At 34.1% G+C, this 21,749-nt stretch overlaps 1 protein-coding gene across 7 annotated transcripts in view; it reads left to right on the forward strand.

The window, feature by feature from the left end:
• The window catches only part of elavl4 (ELAV like neuron-specific RNA binding protein 4), a 324,532-nt gene extending 308,718 nt beyond the window's left edge, over positions 1 to 15,814 (forward strand). For 5 of the 7 annotated variants that reach the window (XM_062027928.1, XM_062027929.1, XM_062027926.1 and 2 more), the window contains 2 exons: positions 2,179 to 2,217; positions 14,517 to 15,813. In XM_062027928.1, coding sequence (XP_061883912.1) covers positions 2,179 to 2,217; positions 14,517 to 14,844 — 367 coding nt within the window. In that variant the 3' untranslated portion in view covers positions 14,845 to 15,813. Of the gene's footprint in view, positions 1 to 2,178; positions 2,218 to 14,516 lie in introns of all 7 variants that reach the window. The other 2 variants (XM_062027931.1, XM_062027930.1) reach the window with 1 other exon arrangement.
• Positions 15,815 to 21,749: the final 5,935 nt, after the last annotated feature.

Consider the following 21,749-nt stretch of genomic DNA (forward strand, 5'->3'; position numbering starts at 1 on the left):
TATATTGCTGCCTTTGCACCTGTCAATGTTTACTTTTGTATGCACATTAAATCAACCAAAAATCCTGACTTTGGAGCAATGTTCACAGACTCTAGTATTTGGCTCTCTATTAGATGCAATGGTTTTCTGTATTGGGACCAATATTTATGTCCTAACTTGTTCACCAGTCCTCATATGGACAGTACGTTTCCTTTTTGATGTCTCAAGAAGGGTGGAAATACAAGAACACACACACATTATTGTATTTGTTACCTTCTTGAAACCTCTGAAAAATGCCTACCTCTTTAGGACCACCCTTTCTAGATATATAAAGGTTTGTATTTACAACATTAATAATATATACATACTTTGCAAATATAAAAAAAGCTTGTTGTCAAAAATGAGTTGGAATTTCACAAGAAAAACTTAGAATTTTGGCAGTATTACAAAAAGAGTCGTAATTTTACTCAACTCAAAGTCAACATTTTCCAAGAAAAACTGAACATTTGTGCAATATTATGATAAAAGTTGGAATTTTACACAATAACAGACGCGATTTTACAAGAAAAGCTGAAAATGTTGGCAATTTTATGAAAAGAGTGGTAATTTTATTCGACAAAAGTCACAATTTTATAAGGGAACTTTCAAATGTTGGCAATATTATGATAATAATCGGAATTATACTTAGCAAAATTATGACAAAAGTCATAATTTTACTATAGAAGCTAACTATTAATGGCCACTATAGTCTTAGTATTTTTATTTTTTATTTTATTTTTTTTCAATTTGTCGCACTTTTATTATTTCATTATTTTTATCTTGCAATTTTACTTTTTATCCGAGCCCTTTCACCGTATTTCTTTTGCACTATCTTGTTTAGCTTATGCATTGTTTATGTTCTTTGTTTTGTTTTTGCTCTATGCTTTTTAACCTGTAAAGCACTTTGGTCCAATTTTAAAATTGTTGTAAACGTGATATATAAATAAAGTTGCCTTGCCTTGCCTAGTACCGTAGTGTATTTGTTCATCCTATGGTCACATATGGGACCCGGGTTGTCTTACGTCAGCACCGGAAGTCGTAAAATCAGCGGGATTTTTCAAGGATGAACAGGGAAGTCCTTCTTTAGCAGCCGTCTTGTTTTATCATATATTGTTGCCTTTGCACCTGTCAATGTTGACTTTTGTATGCACATTAAATCAACCACAAATCCTGACTTTGGAGCAATGTTCACAGACTCTAGTATTTGGCTCTCCATTAGATGCAATGGTTATCTGTATTGGGACCATGATTTATGTCCTAACTTGTTCACCGGTCCTCATATGGACAGTACTTTTCCTTGTTGATGTCCCAAGACACATTCTTGCATTTTTTACCCTCTTGAGACCTCCGAAAAAGGCCTAGCACTTTAGGACCACCCTTTCTAGATATATAAAGATGTGTAATTACAACATTAATAATATATACATACTATACAAATATAGAAAAGCTTGTTGTCAAAAATGAGTTGGAATTTCACAAGAAAAACTTGGCGGTATTACAAAAAACATTTTGGCAATTTTATGAAAAGAGTCGTAATTTTACTCGACAAAGTCACAATTTTATAAGGGAACTTTCAAATTTTGGCAATATTATAATAATAATCGGAATTATACTTGGCAAAATTATGGACAAAAGTCATAATTTGACTGTTTACTGTTTACTTTTGTATGCACATTAAATCAACCAAAAATCCTGACTTTGGAGCAATGTTCACGGACTCTAGTATTTGGCTCTCTATTAGATGAAATGGTTTTTCTGTATTGGTACCATGATTTCGGTCCTAACTTGTTCACCGGTCCTCATATGGACAGTACTTTTCCTTGTTGATGTCCCAAGAAGGGTGGAACGACAAGAACACACACACACCTGTTTACCTGGAACATTTTCATCCCTCACTCGCCGAGCCATTACACCGACAGAACCCTCCATCAGACCGTTTGATCCCGCCTTCTCCTCATAAACCAGTTCCTGGTCACATGACTGCTGCCCGTGCACTCTTTTTTTGATACGAAGCACTAGATGTGTCGGTGCTGTTTGGTCCTTCCGATGCTTGAGGGCTCCTCGGTGTAATGGGCAAAGTCTAACACAAGAACTTGAGTTCCATTGAGCAAGTCAACCATCTGGCCCGCCATTAACCCCAGAACCCTCCTTCTCTTACAGGCTGGACAATTTGCTTAATATGGCCTATGGCGTGAAGAGGTAATTCAATGCCAGATATATACATATATACATATATATATTTACATTTTGAGTTAATTATTGTTCTTTGCCTTGTCACTTTCAGTTCCGCAACTCTTAAAAGTCTTATTTTGTTTTTAATGTATTGTTTTTCTTTTTGTCAGCTTGTTTCAACAGCAACCACTTAAGAAATCTAGCAAAGAAGTGTTTGTGTTTGTTTTAAGTGGTGATGGATTTGCTTTGTTTTGCTGATTATGACGCGTGCTGGTGTTGTTTGGATGGTTGTTTGGCTTCTTTCTGTCCACAGAATGGATTTATTCTCCACTCCTTGATTTCTAGGTGTTCGTTTTTTCTTTGTTTTATGGGGGATTCAGGTTCCACAGCCTTGTCGCACCGGAAAAAAAAACATATGATATAAATAAGATTGGTTTTTTTTGCTGCCGATTCCGATACCGATCATCCATGAGTGAGTTCGGCCGATACCAATACCGATACCAATCACATGTAAAATATAAGAACAGGTTTAAATGGTGAGTGCTATTGACCGTCTAACAATATCAACGCAATATTTAAACTAGCTCTGTCAGGTTCAAACACTGATGGCATCTATTAAACAAGACAATAAGCAAAGAATTCAACAGAGACAGAATTCAATTTGGCTCAATTGAGGAGAGACGCCTGGACACAGTGTCTCAGCACTCTGTGAAAAGATTGTACGCCTTTCCCCTTTATTTGGGCTTTCTCTGACCACATGACAACAGCTGCTTCTAAGGGTAGAGGTCGTAAACAGTTCACAGAAAAGGTCGTGAAACAGTTCAAAGAAGAGGTTCGTAAAACAGTTCAAAGAAGAGGTTCGTAAAACAGTTAAAAAAAGAGGTTTGTAAAACAGTTCAAAGAAGATGTTTGTAAAACAGTTCAAAGAAGAGGTTCGTAAAACAGTACAAAGAAGAGGTTCGTAAAACAGTTCAAAGAAGAGGTTCGTAAAACAGTTCAAAGAAGAGGTTCGTAAAACAGTTCAAAGAAGAGGTTTGTAAAACAGCTAAAAGAAGAGGTTTGTAAAACAGTTCAAAAAAGAGGTTCGTAAAACAGTTCAAAGAAGAGGTTTGTAAAACAGTTCAAAGAAGAGGTTCGTAAAAAAGTTCAAAGAAGAGGTCCGTAAAACAGTTCAAAGAGGTTCGTAAAACAGTTCAAAGAAGAGGTTTGAAAAACAGCTTAAAGAAGAGGTTCGTAAAACAGTTCAAAGAGGTTCGTAAAACAGTTCAAAGAGGTTTGTAAAACAGTTCAAAGAAGAGGTTCGTAAAACAGTTCAAAGAAGAGGTTTGTAAAACAGTTCAAAGAAGAGGTTCGTAAAAAAGTTCAAAGAAGAGGTTCGTAAAACAGTTCAAAGAAGAGGTTCGTAAAACAGTTCAAAGAAGAGGTTCGTAAAACAGTTCAAAGAGGTTCGTAAAACAGTTCAAAGAAGAGGTTTGTAAAACAGCTTAAAGAAGAGGTTCGTAAAACAGTTCAAAGAAGAGGTTCGTAAAACAGTTCAAAGAGGTTTGTAAAACAGTTCAAAGAAGAGGTTCATAAAACAGTTCGAAGAAGAGGTTTGTAAAACAGCTCAAAGAAGAGGTTCGTAAAACAGTTCAAAGAGGTTCGTAAAACAGTTCAAAAAAGAGGTTTGTAAAACAGTTCAAAGAAGAGGTTCGTAAAACAGTCCAAAGAAGAGGTTCGTAAAACAGCTCAAAGAAGAGGTTCGTAAAACAGTTCAAAGAAGAGGTTCGTAAAACAGCTCAAAGAAGAGGTGGTTCGTAAAAGAGTTCAAAGAGAGGTTCGTAAAACAGTTCAAAGAAGAGGTTCGTAAAAGAGTTCAAAGAGAGGTTCGTAAAACAGTTCAAAGAAGAGGTTCGTAAAACAGTTCAAAGAAGAGATTCGTAAAACAGTTCAAAGAAGAGGTTCGTAAAACAGTTCAAAGAGAGGTTCGTAAAACAGTTCAAAGAAGAGGTTCGTAAAACAGTTCAAAGAAGAGATTCGTAAAACAGTTCAAAGAAGAGATTCGTAAAACAGTTCAAAGAAGAGGTTCGTAAAAGAGTTCAAAGAGAGGTTCGTAAAACAGTTCAAAGAAGAGGTTTGTAAAACAGTTCAAAGAAGAGATTCGTAAAACAGTTCAAAGAAGAGGTTCGTAAAAGAGTTCAAAGAGAGGTTCGTAAAACAGTTCAAAGAAGAGGTTCGTAAAACAGTTCAAAGAAGAGGTTCGTAAAACAGCTCAAAGAAGAGGTTCTAAAAAACAGTTCAAAGAAGAGATTCATAAAACAGTTCAAAGAAGAGGTTCGTAAAACAGTTCAAAAAGAGGTTCGTAAAACAGTTCAAAAAGAGGTTCGTAAAACAGTTCAAAAAGGAGGTTTCAAAAAGAAGTCGCCTGGAGGGGAGTCTGGTCCTGCTTCCTCTTCGCTTTTGTAGTTGTTGGGTCAGACAATATATTTCTGTTTGATTACAATAAATGGAAGAAAACAGAACACCTTCATGCTGCTTCCCCCCCTACACAGTGGAGTTGTACGAGCCTTACTCTTGGTAGGTTCCAAAGACAACTTTTGCTTCTCACCGGGCACTCAATGTAACACAAAGTTTTTTGTGATAACTTAGAAACAATTATTCTAACAAGTTCCTGAGTGTTTGAGCAAGTCAATAGTGCACAATACGTAAACAAAAACTACTAAATGAAATCCTTTAGTTTTTGCTCCCAAAGTCCAGGGAATTATTCCCTGAACATGAACAAAAACTATAAATAAATAGAAATATCACTTTAGTATCAATCATATAATGATATTACCCTTGGTGTCGACGCCACTAATGTATGTATCTTACATGTCTGGGACAATGCTGACACACCAACAGTTGTTGTTGTATTACCCTCCCTCTAACGCTTATTAATCTACTTATTAATTTTATGTTATTAACTGCTTACTTTCTGCTGTAACGTGCTTCCATCTACACGTCTTCAACTTTACTAATCACTTATTTATTGCTTAGCAGTTAGCTTAGCCATTAGCACGCCTGCTCCCGCTTGGTATGGGTGTGTAACATGTTTAGCGTCGTCCTTGATTTTGATACCTAGGATACTAAGAAATGCAGACTATTTGCTGTAATGGAGGTGATTATGACTAACTTAGTGGAGACACACAGTTAGCTGCTAGTCGCCTTTCAGCAGGGGGATTAAAATTAAATACAGTGCCGGACAGCGGGGCATTAAAAGGCATTCATCAATAGGCAGTGGCGATTACGTACTTTAGTTGTTGTTTTTTTCAAAAATCAGCCGAAACCGATCACCAGCCAACCGGCACATCCCTAGGATACGGGTGTCCTCTTCCGTAATTGATATCAGACATTGATCCGATATCAGCAAAATTTTAAAAAATTAATTAATGTGAGTATCGGAACTTTTCCGATGCTAGCAGTCAAGTTCACATCTAAATGTCCTCCAAAAATGTACACAATAATAAGGGATGTTCTTGTATTTTAGTCATTTACAAAAAATAGGCTACTAGGAGCTAGCAGCTACGCAACAGCTAAGCATTCGTAATAAATGTCTACATCAGCACATTTGTCAATATAAACAAGTATCAAATAATCATAGTTACATATTGCTTACACAATAAAGTTTCCAAGGCAAACGCGTACTAAAAAGTATCCAGTAACAAACGTGTCCGCATCGTTCAACTTACTGTTTATTCCTAATTCCACTTGATCAAACCTTTTTCTAACACTCCACATTACAAAATAATACAAGGGTTTATGATTTTTGCTGACATCGTATGGGATCAGCATCGGTATTGGTTAATACTCACGACTCCAATTAGTTGCTAATCGCCTTTCAGCAGGGGGATTACAATAGAATACAGTGCCGGACAGCGGGGCATTAAAAGGCATTCATCGATAGGCAGTGGCAATTACGTGCTTTAGTTGGTTGTTTTTTTTTCAAAAAATCAGCCGAAACTGATCACCAGCCAACCGGCACATCCCTAGGATACGGGTGTCCTCTTCCGTAATTGATATCAGACATTGATCTGATATCAGCAAAATTTTAAAAAATTAAGTAATGTGAGTATCGGAACTTTTCCGATGCTAGCAGTCAAGTTCACATCTAAATGTCCTCCAAAAAGCACACAATAATAAGGGATGTTCTTGTATCTTAGTCATTTACAAAAAAATAGGCTACTAGGAACTAGCAGCTACGCAACAGCTAAGCATTCGTAATAAATGTCTACATCAGCACATTTGTCAATATAAACAAGTATCAAATAATTATAGTTACATATTGCTTACACAATCCCGTTTCCAAGGGAAAAGGGTACTAAAAAGTATCCAGTAACAAACGTGTCCGCATCGTTCAACGTACTGCTTATTCTTAATTCCACTTGATCAAACCTTTTGTAACACTCCACATTACAAAATAATACAAGTGTTTATGATTTTTGCTGATATTGTATGGGATCAGCATCGGTATTGGCCAATACTCACAACTCCAAATATCGGTATCATATCGGACATACGTTAGAGATACGTGATTGAAAATAAGTAGGAGTAGAAAACAGTGTGCACTTGATGCCCTACTAAGTGCACTTCATGACTGGAGAAACACTTCCCAAGTATCAAGCGATCCGTCTGAGCGAACCTGAATCCCTGCCGGAAACAGGAAATGTTTCACCGCCGATAACTCCGCCTCTGCTCCAGCTGCCTCCATGCGTCTTTTGTCCATGTGTCCTGTCATGTCTCCTTTGCTTTTTCCCGCCGCCACACATGGTAGGTGTCGCATTGCCGGGAGTGTGCCGGCGACCATTGTTGTTGTTGCCACGCCGACACAGGCAGCTTCGTTAGCAGTGATGGATTAGACCAGACCGTGCCGCGTCAGCAATTCGGGACGGGCAAAGTTGCTTAACTCTAACGGAATGTTCTGAGCTCCTGTTTCCATGCCATGCGCTGGTCAACCTACTGGAGCTTTTCAATCAACTCATTGAATGCTATGCTAATCCCGAGCATGTGGAGGGAAATTACTGCCAAAATTACACACAAATGTGAGAAAGGGGAAACAAGCTCAACCTGTAAGTTTACGCTGTCTTCTCTCCGCCATTTGACTCCCCACCCTGCTTCTTGTTCTTTATTTTTGGCGGACGGCACCATGCGCAAATAACAGTAGCTCTGAAGCACCACCTGTCGGTTTAGAGTGTGAATTACGGGTGTGGATCGCACAGGGTGGAATATTACTGCCAAATGTTTTAACTTGCAGAAATTTGTTTTTATGCTTGCTTAAGATTTAATTGCATTTTTTTTTTTTTTACTGACCAATCGTTTTTAATTGAAGAAATTTGGGGTTTTCTTTACTTGGAAATCATTTTTTACTTGCAGGAAATAGTTTTTTTACGTGCAAATTGTATTTTTTAGTGGAGAAAATAGTTTTGATATTTGCGAATCGTTTTTTACTTGCAGAAAAAAAAATGTTTACTTGCAAATTGTTATGTACTTGCAGAAAAACTAATTTAATTTGCGATTAATTTTTTAATTGAAGAAAATTTTACTCAAAAATCGTTGGTGTTTAATTTAAGAAAATTGTTTTTATTCTTGTAAATCGATTTTACTTGCAGAACTTTTCTTTTTTTTATACTTGCAAATTGTTATGTACTTGCAGAAAAAAAATAATTTGCGATTCATTTTTTAATTGAAGAAAATTGTTTTTTTTACTCAAAAATCGTTGGTGTTTAGTTGAAGAAAATTGTTTTTATTCTTGTAAATCGATTTTACTTGCAGAAAATTTTTAGTTTTACTTACAAATTGTTATGTACTTGCAGGGAAAAAAAAATTTGCGATTAATTTTTTAATCGAAGAAAATTGTTTTTTTTACTCAAAAATCGTTGGTGTTTAATTGAAGAAAATTGTTTTTATTCTTGTAAATCGATTTAGCTTGCAGAATTTATTTTTTTTTAACTTGCAAATTGTTATGTACTTGCAGAATTGTTTTATTTATCTGCGATTCATTTTTTAATTGAAGAAAATTGTTTTTTTTACTCAAAAATCGTTGTTTAATTAAAGAAAATTGTTTTTATTCTCGTAAATCGATTTTAATTGCAGAACTTTTCTTTTTTTTACTTGCAAATTGTTATGTACTTGCAGAAAAAAAATAATTTGCGATTTATTTTTTAATTGAAGAAAATTGTTTTTTTTACTCAAAAATCGTTGGTGTTTAGTTGAAGAAAATTTTTTTTATTCTTGTAAATCGATTTTACTTGCATAAAATTTTTTGTTTTACTTACAAATTGTTATGTATGTACTTGCAGGAAAAAAAAAATGTGCGATTAATTTTTTAATCGAAGAAAATTGTTTTTTTTACTCAAAAATCGTTGGTGTTTAATTGAAGAAAATTGTTTTTCTTCTTGTAAATCGATTTTACTTGCAGAATTTTTTTTTTTTAACTTGCAAATTGTTATGTACTTGCAGAATTGTTTTATTTATCTGCGATTCATTTTTTAATTGAAGAAAATTGTTTTTTTTACTCAAAAATCGTTGTTTAATTAAAGAAAATTGTTTTTATTCTTGTAAATCGATTTTACTTGCAGAACTTTTTTTTTTTTTACTTGCAAATTGTTATGTACTTGCAGAAAAAAAAATCATTTGCGATTCAATTTTTAATTGAAGAAAATTGTTTTTTTACTCAAAAATCGTTGGTGTTTAATTGAAGAAAATTGTTTTTATTCTTGTAAATCGATTTTACTTGCAGAACTCTTTTTTTTTTACTTGCAAATTGTTATGTACTTGCAGAAAAAAAAATTCATTTGCGATTCGTTTTTTAATTGAAGAAAATTGTTTTTTTTACTCAAAAATCGTTGGTGTTTAATTGAAGAAAAAATAATTTTTACTCAAAAATCGTTGGTGTTTAATTGAAGAAAATTGTTTTTATTCTTGTAAATCGATTTTACTTGCAGAAAATGTTTTCTTTTACTTGCAAATAGTTATGTACTTGCAGTAATTTTTTAAAAATTTGCGATTCATTTTTTAATTGAAGAAAATTGTTTTTTTTACTCAAAAATCGTGGTGTTTTGGCAGTAATTTCACTCCATGCTGGCGTGCTCAACCGCCGAGCGTTTTGTCTAAAAGTTGCCTCTACAAAACCAATCAGCTGTCAAACTGGTTTATCGGTTGCTAAAACAGCTCGCGACGCATTTAGCCCAACCGGCAGTGTTGTGATCCATCAGAACAGGATTAAGTGTACCAACAAAAACAACCTGAATGAGTCCAACCTGTTTTGTCCGACACCCCCGTGGTACTCAATCCATGATTGCAGTCCGTCCTCTGAGTCAATGTTGGACGGGAATGGCGACTGCGGCTCGTGTTTAGTCACGGGAGGGATACGGATAAGGGTGCTGGGATCGATCAGCGCCATGAGCGGAATAGTGCATCCCTTAAAGAGTGAGTGAGTCCGAAAGAGATGATGCAGTATTATCCTCTCTAAACGCGACCTGGTGGTTGTTAGAGCACACCGCAGCTCGTCCCGGATAGTCCCACTCCTTCATGCTTCAGTCGCACGCAGGATTCTCACAGGCATGAGGCCGAAAATACAACCGTACCGAGCGCCGCCGGGCTGCAAAGTGCTTCCTGCGTTCCGTTTCGCTTCCGACCCTCCTTTTTGATGCAAGGCGCCTTGTCAGGCAGCCGCGGAAATCTCAATGAAAGTAATGGCGGCGCTTGTTTCTTGCAGAGAGACGGCATAGGAAATGATTCGTGTCATTTACCGACACTTTTCTTTAGCGGGGGGGAAGGGTGGGGAGGAAAAAAGGCAATTAAGTGAAGTCAACTGGGGATTGAAAAATGAGAAAAAGAAGAAGACGACAAAGCGACTGAGATGAGATTCAGTCGGCTTCTGCGAAAACTACTTACTGCAATTTTAACTCTGGAAGTAAAAAAAAAAAAAAAAAAAAAAAAACCTTCATCTGCATTTATTTCAGCAGAATCGTGACAGGGCGCCTTCAACCGTGAATCTACTCGACGGTGCCTTCCGCTACAGTAATATGGCGTCTGATTGGCCGTGGTAAATGACTTTCACAAAGTAGGATTATTATTTCTTAATGGAAAATGTTCACAGTTAAAGCATATAAAACATGTTTAGTCATTAGTTGTGTTTTTTTACATTATCAGAGCCCTCATCATGAAAATTATGGAGGGCAAATTAAATATGTCTTTAAATAATTGCCTAAATGTGTCATTAATTGAATATAATTGGACTCAAATACATAAATGTGTTAATAAATATGTCATTAATGTATTTAAGTAAATTTAATTAATTAAAAACGCAAGTAATGATTTCAATATTTATTAATTATTCACGCATTTACTCAAATATATATTCAATTATTTAATGATTTGTTCAATTGTTGTTTTTGAATGACTGATTTAGTCATCAAAACGAGTCTACATGTGACTATATGGGTGTTATTTTCTGTGCAGGTTCAAATGGGACACAATTATTTACAATTAAATATATAAATGTGTTGCTACTTTATCAAATGTGTCATTAATTTGTTCAAGGACATTTTATTATTATTATTATTAATTTAAAAAATTCACGATATAATGACTTATTTACTTATTAAAACAAGTGTTATATATGGAGATTCGAATGGTATGAAATTAAATATATATATAAATAAATATATTTTAAAATTATTACCTGAATGTGTCATTAATGGATTATATTTGGCATTATACATATTAACGTGTTAGTTATTAAATGTGTCATTCATTTATTAAAGTACATTAAAATATTTACATAACTATTACAATATTTAATTAGTTTTTTAATCATTTAATTAATTAATTATTTCATGATTTCATAAATTAGTTTGTATCAAATGATGTGTTTAATTATTCAAACAAGCTATTTTCTATGGCGGTTCAAATGGGACAAAACTAATTGTAATAATTAAATACATAAATGTGTTGTTAAAAGTGTCATTAATTAATCAAAGTACATTTAATTATTTAATCATTGTATTCATTTTTTTCAATACTGGATTTATTTTCCATGATTTAATAATTTATTTACTTATTAAAACAAGTGTAAACGTAACTCTATGAGTGTTACATATGGAGATTTGAATTGTATCCATCCATCCATTTTCTACCGCTTGTCCCTTTTGGGGTCGCGGGGGGTCACTGATAAATTTAATTAAATAAATCTATCTTACAAATGATTAGTTGAATGTGTCATTAATGAATTATAGTTGGCATTAAACATTTTAACATGTTTGTGTATTATTCATGTATTTAAGTACATTTAATAATTTAATCAACTATTACAATATTTAATGAGCTGGTCAATTGTTTAATTAATTATTTATTTAATTATTTAATTACTTATTTCATTATTTAATAAATTATTTTGTATTTAATGATTTATTGAATTATTAAAACAAGTTATTTTCTATGGAGACTCAAATGGTAAAAAAGAATAATAATTGTAATTAAATACATAAATGTGTATTTAATTATTTAATCATTTAATTATTTAATCATTTGATTCATTATTTCAATATTTCATAAATTTTACATGATTTAATTATTTATTTAATGATTAAAACAAGTGTAAACGTGACTCTATGGGTGTTATTTTATTGGAAGTTCAAATGAGACAAACAAGAAATAAGGAATATATAAGAAATGCTTAGTAACAAAATAGTGCAAAGTGTGAAAATGTAAACATAAAGAAACCTGAGAAGAACTGTTTTCTGCAGGTTTAGTGTCAGGAAGTTACAGCTGTGCTCTAAAGGGTGAGCGCAGCGAAAGTGGTGCGGTATTACCGGTCTTGGTGGGGATGAGCTCCTCGCATCATTTGGTCTGACTCCGGTCCGTTTTGAAAAAAAAAGCCAAAAACCTGCCATTATGTTGTATCCACAATCTCTTCCGTTTTTTACTTTTTCTTCCCACTCCACGCAAAGAATCGACCGCCAGACAACAAGATGGCGCAACCAAACCTGATCGTTTATACTGTTACCTGATTGGCTGCGTTGCTCGGTTACCAGAGCGCGAGTGTGCCTTTGTTCATGAAACCAACCTTGCTTCGCAACTTCCAGTTTCTTCCGACGAAGAAGAAAAAGTAATTATCGAACGCATTTTTTAATTGAAATCAATTACGTGTCTATCCCCATATATACCGTTTATTAAAGGAAACTTCCGTCAAGAGCCCTAATTTGGGGTTTGAAAACGTAAATGAGCATACATAATTCATCTGTTATTTATATATATATATATATATATATATATATATATATATATATATATATATATATATATATATATATATATATATATGATTACACAGTACAGGCCAAAGGTTTGGACACACCTCCTCATTCAATGCGTTTTCTTTATTTTCATGACTATTTACATTGTAGATAGTCACTGAAGGCATCACAACTAGGAATGAACACATGTGGAGTTATGTACTTTTAACAAAAAAAGGTGAAATAACTGAAAACGTGTTTTGCATTCTAGTTTCTTCAAAATAGCCACCCTCTGCTCTGATTAGTTTTTCGCACACTCTTGGCATTCTCTCCATGAGCTTCAAGAGGTATTCACCTGAAATGGTGTTCACTTCACAGGTGTGCTTGAAGCTCATGGAGAGAATGCCAAGAGTGTGCAAAGCAGTAATTTCACCTTTTTTTGTTAAGTACATAACTCCACATGTGTTCATTCATAGTTTTGATGCCTTCAGTGACAATCTACAATGTAAATAGTCATGAAAATAAAGACAACCCATTGAATGAGGAAAAGGTGTGTCCAAACTTTTGGCCTCTACTGTATATATATATATATATATATATATATATATATATATATATATATATATATATATATATATATATATATATATATATATATATATATATATATATATATATATATATATATATATATATGTTAGGTCAGGAAAAAAACAAGAGGCTATATCATCCCTACAAGCCTGTTTCGCAGGTTTCCCTGCTCTAATGTTTTTCCCTGACCTAAGGTATATTCCGCGCTACCCCGGTATTGAGCACTGTATAACGGATAAACCACAGAAACCTTGACTATATATATATATATATATATATATATATATATATATATATATATATATATATATATATATATATATATATATATATATATATATATATATATATACGTTAGGTCAGAATAAAACACAAGACGCTATATCATCCCTACAAGCCTGTTTCCCAGGGGATTTTATTTGTATTATTTATATATATATTATAATATATCTATCCATCCATCCATCCATTTTTCTACTGCTTATTCCCTTCGGGGTCGCGGGGGGCGCTGGAGCCTATCTCAGGTACAATCGGGCGGAAGGCGGGGTACACCCTGGAAAAGTCGCCACCTCATCGCAGGGCCTAGTATGATATAGTATAATATTATATATATATATATATATATATATATATATATATATATATATATATATATATATATATATATATATATATATATATATTATATTATACTATATATATATAGTATAATATAATATATTATATATATAATATAATATTATATATATATATACATAATATTATATTATATATATAATTATATATAATACATTATATTATACTATATATATATATATATATATATATATATATATATATATATATATATATATGCGCCATATAGTATAATATAATATAATATTATATATATATAATATAATATAATATTATATATATATATATATTATATATATATATATATTATATATATATATATATATATATATATATATATATATATATATATATATATGTATATATATGTATATGTATATGTATGTATATATGTATGTATATATATATGTATTTATTTATTTTATTTTTTCCCTTATTAAACGCTTACAATAGATCTCTAGATCAGCTTCCGGTCTATCTGTCGAAAACATTTTTTTCTGTTTTATGCGCTTTTTATCAAAGACAACCTTAGTTTTTTCTGGCAAAAGCACAAAATATGCATTATTTTCCCCCTCAAATAAATCAAAGTGGAATATTTGTTGTGATATTTTATGAACAATGACAGTTAAAACATTTTTAAAAAATCTCACTAAAATTCCTGGGAGTCCAAAAGGGCCATCCAGACTTTATCCGGAGCTCGAGACCTCAGCAAATTGCGTAGAAATAAGAATCCCGACTCCGCAGTATTCAGTCTTGTCATTCCAGTCTTTGTTCTTCAGCCTCCATGAACATTTCCCCTCTCTCTCTCTCTCTCTCTCTCTCTCTCTCTCTCTGCCCGCTCGCCAGGTTCTCGCCCATCACCATCGACAGCATGACCAGCCTGGTGGGGATGAACATCCCGGGCCACACCGGCACCGGCTGGTGCATCTTCGTCTACAACCTCTCCCCGGACTCGGACGAGAGCGTGCTGTGGCAGCTCTTCGGCCCGTTCGGCGCCGTCAACAACGTCAAGGTGATCCGCGACTTCAACACCAACAAGTGCAAAGGCTTCGGCTTCGTCACCATGACGAATTACGACGAGGCGGCCATGGCCATCGCCAGCCTCAACGGCTACCGGTTGGGCGACCGCGTCCTGCAAGTCTCCTTCAAGACCAACAAGACGCACAAGTCCTGAACTCGAGGCGGGAGCAGCCCTCGGTCCGAAATTGGCCGCCCCGACCCCGACCCCGACCCCCCACCGCCCCTGGCTCCCTTAACCCCCCCCCTGTCCAGTCAGCAGCACGACGACCAACCTCCTGGTTGAACTCCAAATGGCTTATATCGTAACTTTGGACCTATAAGCCAACGTTGCCTAAGTATTACAAAAAAAAAAAAAATGTTGATTTTGTCGGGGGGAAGTTCCTGTCGCCACGCGGGCTTCCCTTCATCGTGGATTCCTTCTGTTGGTTGCTAAAATAATTTTTCTCTCGTAAAACGGTAGCAAACACCCCTCTTCTCCACCCCCCCTCATTTTAGAGAAGAGAATGTCCTTTTTAGACCAAGAGTTTTTCTTGTGTGTATCCGGATCCACTGTCCTTAGAACCCAGGACCGCCCCCTGCTATACCCACCCCACCCCCACCCCCACCTCAGTAAAAGGGGCGGGGTCTCTTTTTTAAAACAAAACGGTGATCCGTCCATTCATTTGTAGCTGTATTTAAAACAACAACAAACAAAAAACGTCCCCCGTTTGTTGATTGGAGAAACCCGATTTCTAGCATTGTTTTTGTTTTGTATCGCAAACAAAACATGACGTCTTTCCTCACAGGGGAGGTGGGGTGCGGGGTGGGGTGGGGTGGGTGGGGGGTTTTAGCTTTTCCTGACGAGTAATTTAGCAAAAAAATAAATAAATAAAAAAAACCCCATCATCGCCAAAGAGAGGGATCTCTTTGGTGGGGGGGGGTGCGGGGCTAAGAGGGATGGGAGGGCGCGTTTGGGAAAAAAAAAAAGAGAAAAAAAAACAAAATAGAAAGAGGAATCTATTTTTATAAGCGATGATTAAAAAAGAATAATTATTGAGAAAATTTTTACAAGAATCCGGATTTGAAAAAAGAGAAAAATATTTTGGACTGGCTAACTGGGAGGGGGGAGGGGGCGGGGGAGGGGGGGTCACCACCTTGTCTTGTCGTTCTGCCATTTCTAGGCCTCGGAGGAAAAAAACGGAGAAAAATAAAAAAAAGGATCGCTTTTTTTCCCGGGGAAGGGGGGGGGGGGTCGGCGACGGCCGTTTTGTAGACGACAAAAAAAAAAGGTTTTTTGCGAAGAAAAAAAAAAAATAACAGAACGGAAGCCGAGGCGAGGGACTTTTTTGGTCATTTTATCACACGGTTGCGTAATTATTCAACACCCGCTATAGGGAGGGGGAGGGTAACCATCGTTAGCGTCCGGAGGCCCCTTCGTCCGGTTTCATCAGGGGTCAGCGAACGCATCACACGTACCCATTTAGACGCCATCCTTTTTTTTTTTTTTTTTTTTTTTTTTTTCTTTTTTTTTTTTGGTTTCCTCTTTGCTCGGCGTTTCTGTGTGCTGACTTCCTTTTAGCGGGCGGACCGCGGCCTCTTCGAAAATATCCCAGTTGTCCCGTGTGCTGTTTCTAAGAACTCGATATGTCGACGTCGGAATTGAGCTTATTTGTTTAGACCCGAAAATTGTTGTCACCGGGGAGAAAAAAAAAAAAAGGCGCAAACTCGCCGTTTTTGCGGGTGTTTCGGAAAAATGACCAAAAAAACGAGAAAAAAAAAACGGAGAAAATTGTTTTTGCTTCGTTTGTTTGGCTTGCTGGCTTTTTTGAGTTCCTCGCCGAGTGTGACGCGTTTGTCCGAACTTACCGATGATTAGCGCTATAGTTCCTTTAGTCTAGAATGTTTGTTTCCTCGAGAAAAAGGGGGGGGTGTACGACTCCCCCCGCCTTTATTTGCTCTGTACAAATAGATGATCTATCTATATATATATATCTATATATACATAGTCTACATTTGTTTTACGATATCTACCGTACTTATCTGAGTTGTCACTGTTCTTTAGTTGGAGCTTGTCTTTTTCGACTTATTATCAAAGTGGTGGTTCAGTTTCTTCGAGAGGAGAAGAAGAAAAAAAAAGAAAAAATTTACTTGCGAGGAAACTGTTCAATTGTCGTCATGTTGCTTGTGGAGAAAACAAAAAAAACAAAAAAACACACACACACAAAAAAAAAACACAAAAAAAAAGAAGTTTGGATGAACTTTTTCGTTACCGCGGCAAAAGAAACCGAACAAAAAGCTTTGACTATAAAAACGTATATTTGGATTTGTCTAATTTATTGTTTTTTCCTATTTATTTCTATTTATGAGCTATTTATTATGAAGGGAGGGGTTGATTTGTCCGTGTATTTATGTCTTGATTTGTTTCATTGTCTGTGTATTGCCGTGACTCTGGTTTACCAGGAGGGGGCAAAAAAAGAGGTGGAACAAAAGCGAACCGGAGTGGAGGGCGCTCTTCCGCTGCACTGAGAGGACTTTTTTTTTTGTGCTTTGTACCAATATATTCAAAATGATCATATATTCCAAAAAAAGTCAGGAAAACTGGACAAAAAAAAAAAAAAAAAAAATTTTAAAAAGTGTGTGGAGGGTTCGGGAGGGGGGGGAGGGGCGCTCTTCCCGTATTACTAGAAACAGTTACTCGCTATGCATAACCTAGTTATTAATAGTTCTATTTGCTATTGCTTTTCTTCTTGTCTTGTTCCAAATGAAATCGTTTTTTCCAATGACGTTTAGTCTTACTAGAATGTTCTAAACAGTGGTTCCGGTTCAATATAACCCGTGATAAGTTTGTGGAGTTCTCTGAAGCCACTCCGTCCACACCCTCCCTCCGCTTCCTACCGCTTTTGTCATCCGAACTTTATGCAAAAATGTGCGTCTTTAACTCCTTTTTCATTTTCTTGCACCCCTTTTTTTCTCGATCCGTGGCGTTTTTCTGTAAGACTGAGGCTCGTTCCAAAATAGAGAAAAAAACAACAACTGTTATTTACGACAGTTGTACTCTGGAGGGGTGAAAAAGGGCGTTGGACCGATTCTATATTTTATATACTCTAATATGATATATATGATATATTTTCAAAGGTAAAAGGTTGGGTTCCAGAGATATAAATATAGACGATTGGGATTTTGTTCAGAAGGAGGTGTGTGTGAGTGTGTGTGTGAATGTTGGAGAGTACAGTTACATTCGCCAGGTAAAGACGCGGTCAGGTGCCATTTCCAGTAACTCTGCGACTACAGCGGTACATCGGGTACGTTTTTTTTTGTCTTGAATACGAGTTAATTGTTGGATCTCAAGTCTTTTTCACAAGCACCACCAACAGTAATAATACAGTAGCATAGTAGGCTTAGGTACTCATGAAAAACATGCAATGCACAAAAATCATCAACAACGATACACCGTATATTTACAGACTTCGGACACTGCGAGCATATTTGGGTCTAATTGATAAGAACCAAAACGTATACCCCAGTATTTTTAGTGTTTTTACCAATATACACTGTATTGCCAAAAGTATTTGGCCACCTGCCTAAGTGCCATCCCATGGAATTGTCCAAAATGTTTTGGTATCCTGGAGCATTCAAAGTTCCTTTCACTGGAACTAAGGGGAAACACAAAAATTGAAGCATGCGGGGGTCTTTTTGATACTCTCCATGATCAACCCCAATATAACACGGATTTGTTTTTTTAACTATTCGGAATACCGGGGAACCCGAACAGGTTTCAGTCATAAAAATGTTCAAAATAATTAATATGATTTACTGTAAGTGTTAAATGAAATAAAATAAATAGTATATATATATATATATATATATATATATATATATATATATATATATATATATATATATATATATATATATATATATATACATATACGTTAGGTCAGAATAAAACACAAGACGCTATATCATCCCTACAAGCCTGTTTCCTACAAGTGTAAGTGTTAAGTAAAATTTAAAAAAATGTTTAACGTATATATATATATATATATATATATATATATATATATATACACTTTTTTATTTATTTAACATAAACACTTTAATAAAAATGTAAAAATATGTATATACATATATATATATATATTTATATATATATATATATATATATATATACACACTTTTTTTTAATTTAACATAAACACTTTAATAAAAATTAAAAAATATGTATATACATATATATATATATATGTATATACATATATATATATATACTGTATATACATATATACTTTTTTTTTTCTTTTATTTAACAAAAACACTTTAATACAAATTAAAAAATTATGCATATATATATATAAATAATTTTTTTTAACAATTTAAAAAATGTGTTTTATATATATATATATATATATATATATATATATATATATATATATATATATATATATATATATATATACTATTTTTTTTAAATTTAACAAACACTATAATAAAAATTTTAAAATAATATGTATATATATATACTTTTTTTTCTTTCATTTAACATAAACACTTTAATACAAATTTAAAAATGTTATTTATATATATATATACATACATTTTTTTATTTAACAATTTAAAAAATGTGTTATATATATATATATATACTATTTTTTTTAATTTAACATAAACACTTTAATAAAAATTTTAAAATAATATGTTTATATATATACTATTTTTTTCTTTTATTAAACAAACACTTTAATACAAATTAAAAAATTATATATATATAAATAATTTTTTTTATTTATTTAAAAATTTAAAAAATGTGTTTTATATATATATATATATATAACTTTTTTTATTTTTTTATTTAACACTTACAGTAAATCTCTAGATCAGCTTCCGGTCTATCTGTCGAAAGTTAATGTTTTTTTTTATGGCAAAAGCACAAAATATGCATTATTCATGCATTACAAATATTGCATATTTCTCCCCTCTCCAAAAAAAAATCAAAGTGGAATATTTGTTGTGATATTTTATGAACATTGACAGTTTTTGTTTTGTTTTTTAAATCCCACTAAATGATATATATCCTTGGGAGTCCAAAAGGGCCATCCAACCATGGGAACGAAGAAAGTGTTTTTCAACACTCTCTTAACGTTTTATTGTCTTTAAAGCTCGTTACATAAACAAATTGTGCTCAACTCAGATTAAATGGATCGTTTTTTTTGAGACCCCCGCTGGAGTAACAGCGTGACGAAGTGAGGACCTGACTGGACACATTTCATGACATAAACCAAAATGACGTCTGCTGGTGTTAAACACGTACTAACTGGTACATTCCTATTTTCCCACGTCGCCATATTTTAGCGAAAGCTTGTAAAAAAAAACTACACTTTTAAAGTGAAAGAGACTTTTCTTACGTCTTTGGAGCATGCGGTCTCTGTCCCCACTTGACCAAACCACACACACACACACACACACACACACACACACTCTTGTATTTGTTACCTTCTTGAGACCTCCGAAAAATGCCTACCTCTTTAGGACCACCCTTTCTAGATATATAAAGATTTGTATTTACATCATTAACAATATATACATACTATGCAAATATAGAATTTTGGCAGTGTTATAATAAAAGTCGTAATTTTACTCAACGCAAGTCAAAATTTTACAAGAAAAACTGAACATGTGTGCAATATTATGATACAAGTTGGAATTTTACTCAATAACAGTCGCAATTTTGCAAGAAAGGCTTAACAATTTGGCAATTTTATGAAATGAGTCGTAGTTTTCCTCGACAAAAGTCTCTATTTTATAAGGAAAACTTTCAAATTTAGGCGATATTATATTAATGATCTGAATTTTACTTGGCAAAAGTCATCGTTTTACTCAAAAAAATGTCCCTGTTTTACAAGGACAACAAAACAATTGGCAACGTTGTGATAAAAGACAGAATTTTATATGACCAATGTCACCATTTTGCATTAAAAAGTAGGAATTTTACATTAAAAAAAAGTAATAATTGTACGAGAAAATATTGCAACATTACAGAAGCAGGCAGAATGTGAGAAATAGTTCTCAATTTTATAAGAAAAAAGTCGACACATTGTGAGAAAAGGACTGCTTTCAGTTATTTATTTATTATTATTATTTGTAATGGTTTTTAATCTTCATGTCTCTATATCAATCAATCAATCAATGTTTGTTTATATAGCCATAAATCACAAGTGTCTCAAAGGGCTGCATAAGCCACAACGACATCCTCGGTTCAGATCCCACATCAGGGATATATATATATATATATATATATATATATATATATATATATATATATATATATATATATATATATATATATATATATATATATTTAGGGACCGAGTCCCTTTGGGACAGAGGACCCTATTGTATACTCTTTGAGCTGTAATTTGACCCCCTTAACATGCTTCAAAACTCGCCAAATTGAACACACACATCAGGACTGGCGAAAATTGCGATCTAATCAAAAAACCAAACCCCAAAACTCCAAATTGCGCTCTAGCGCCCCCTAGGAAGAAAACACAGACAAAACTGCCTCTAACTCCCAGTAGGAATGTCGTAGAGACATGAAACAAAAACCTCTATGTAGGTCTCACTTAGACCTACATTTCATACACTGACAACCCCCAGCAATTCCCCCTTCAAAACAAAAGTTGAGTAAAAACAGTCACCTTTTTTCAAACATTATTTCCTCTGAGCGCGTTTGTCTTGTCGGCTTCAAATTAGCACAGGAGAGAGATTGAACCCTTCTGATTAAAAGTTGATGAAAGAGTTTTAATTACTGCTCCGGTTTGGATTTTATGAGCCCTCAAAGTCGGTCCCATCCATCGCTGTTCGCAGCTTTAATTATATATTTCATTTTTATTAATTTTAGCCAAAGGGGGCGCATTTCAATTTCTTACACACACTTGTTATTTCAAATGTTGACCAGAGGGGGAGCATTTTTAAACGCGGCACACAGTCAATTTGAAAAATCCCTCCTTTTTGGGACCACCCTCATTTCACCACCGGGGGTGCAAATGAGACATTCTCTACTAGATGCAATGGTTTTCCGTA

The sequence above is a fragment of the Entelurus aequoreus genome, linkage group LG19 (assembly GCF_033978785.1).
Source record: "Entelurus aequoreus isolate RoL-2023_Sb linkage group LG19, RoL_Eaeq_v1.1, whole genome shotgun sequence".
Taxonomy (NCBI): domain Eukaryota; kingdom Metazoa; phylum Chordata; class Actinopteri; order Syngnathiformes; family Syngnathidae; genus Entelurus; species Entelurus aequoreus.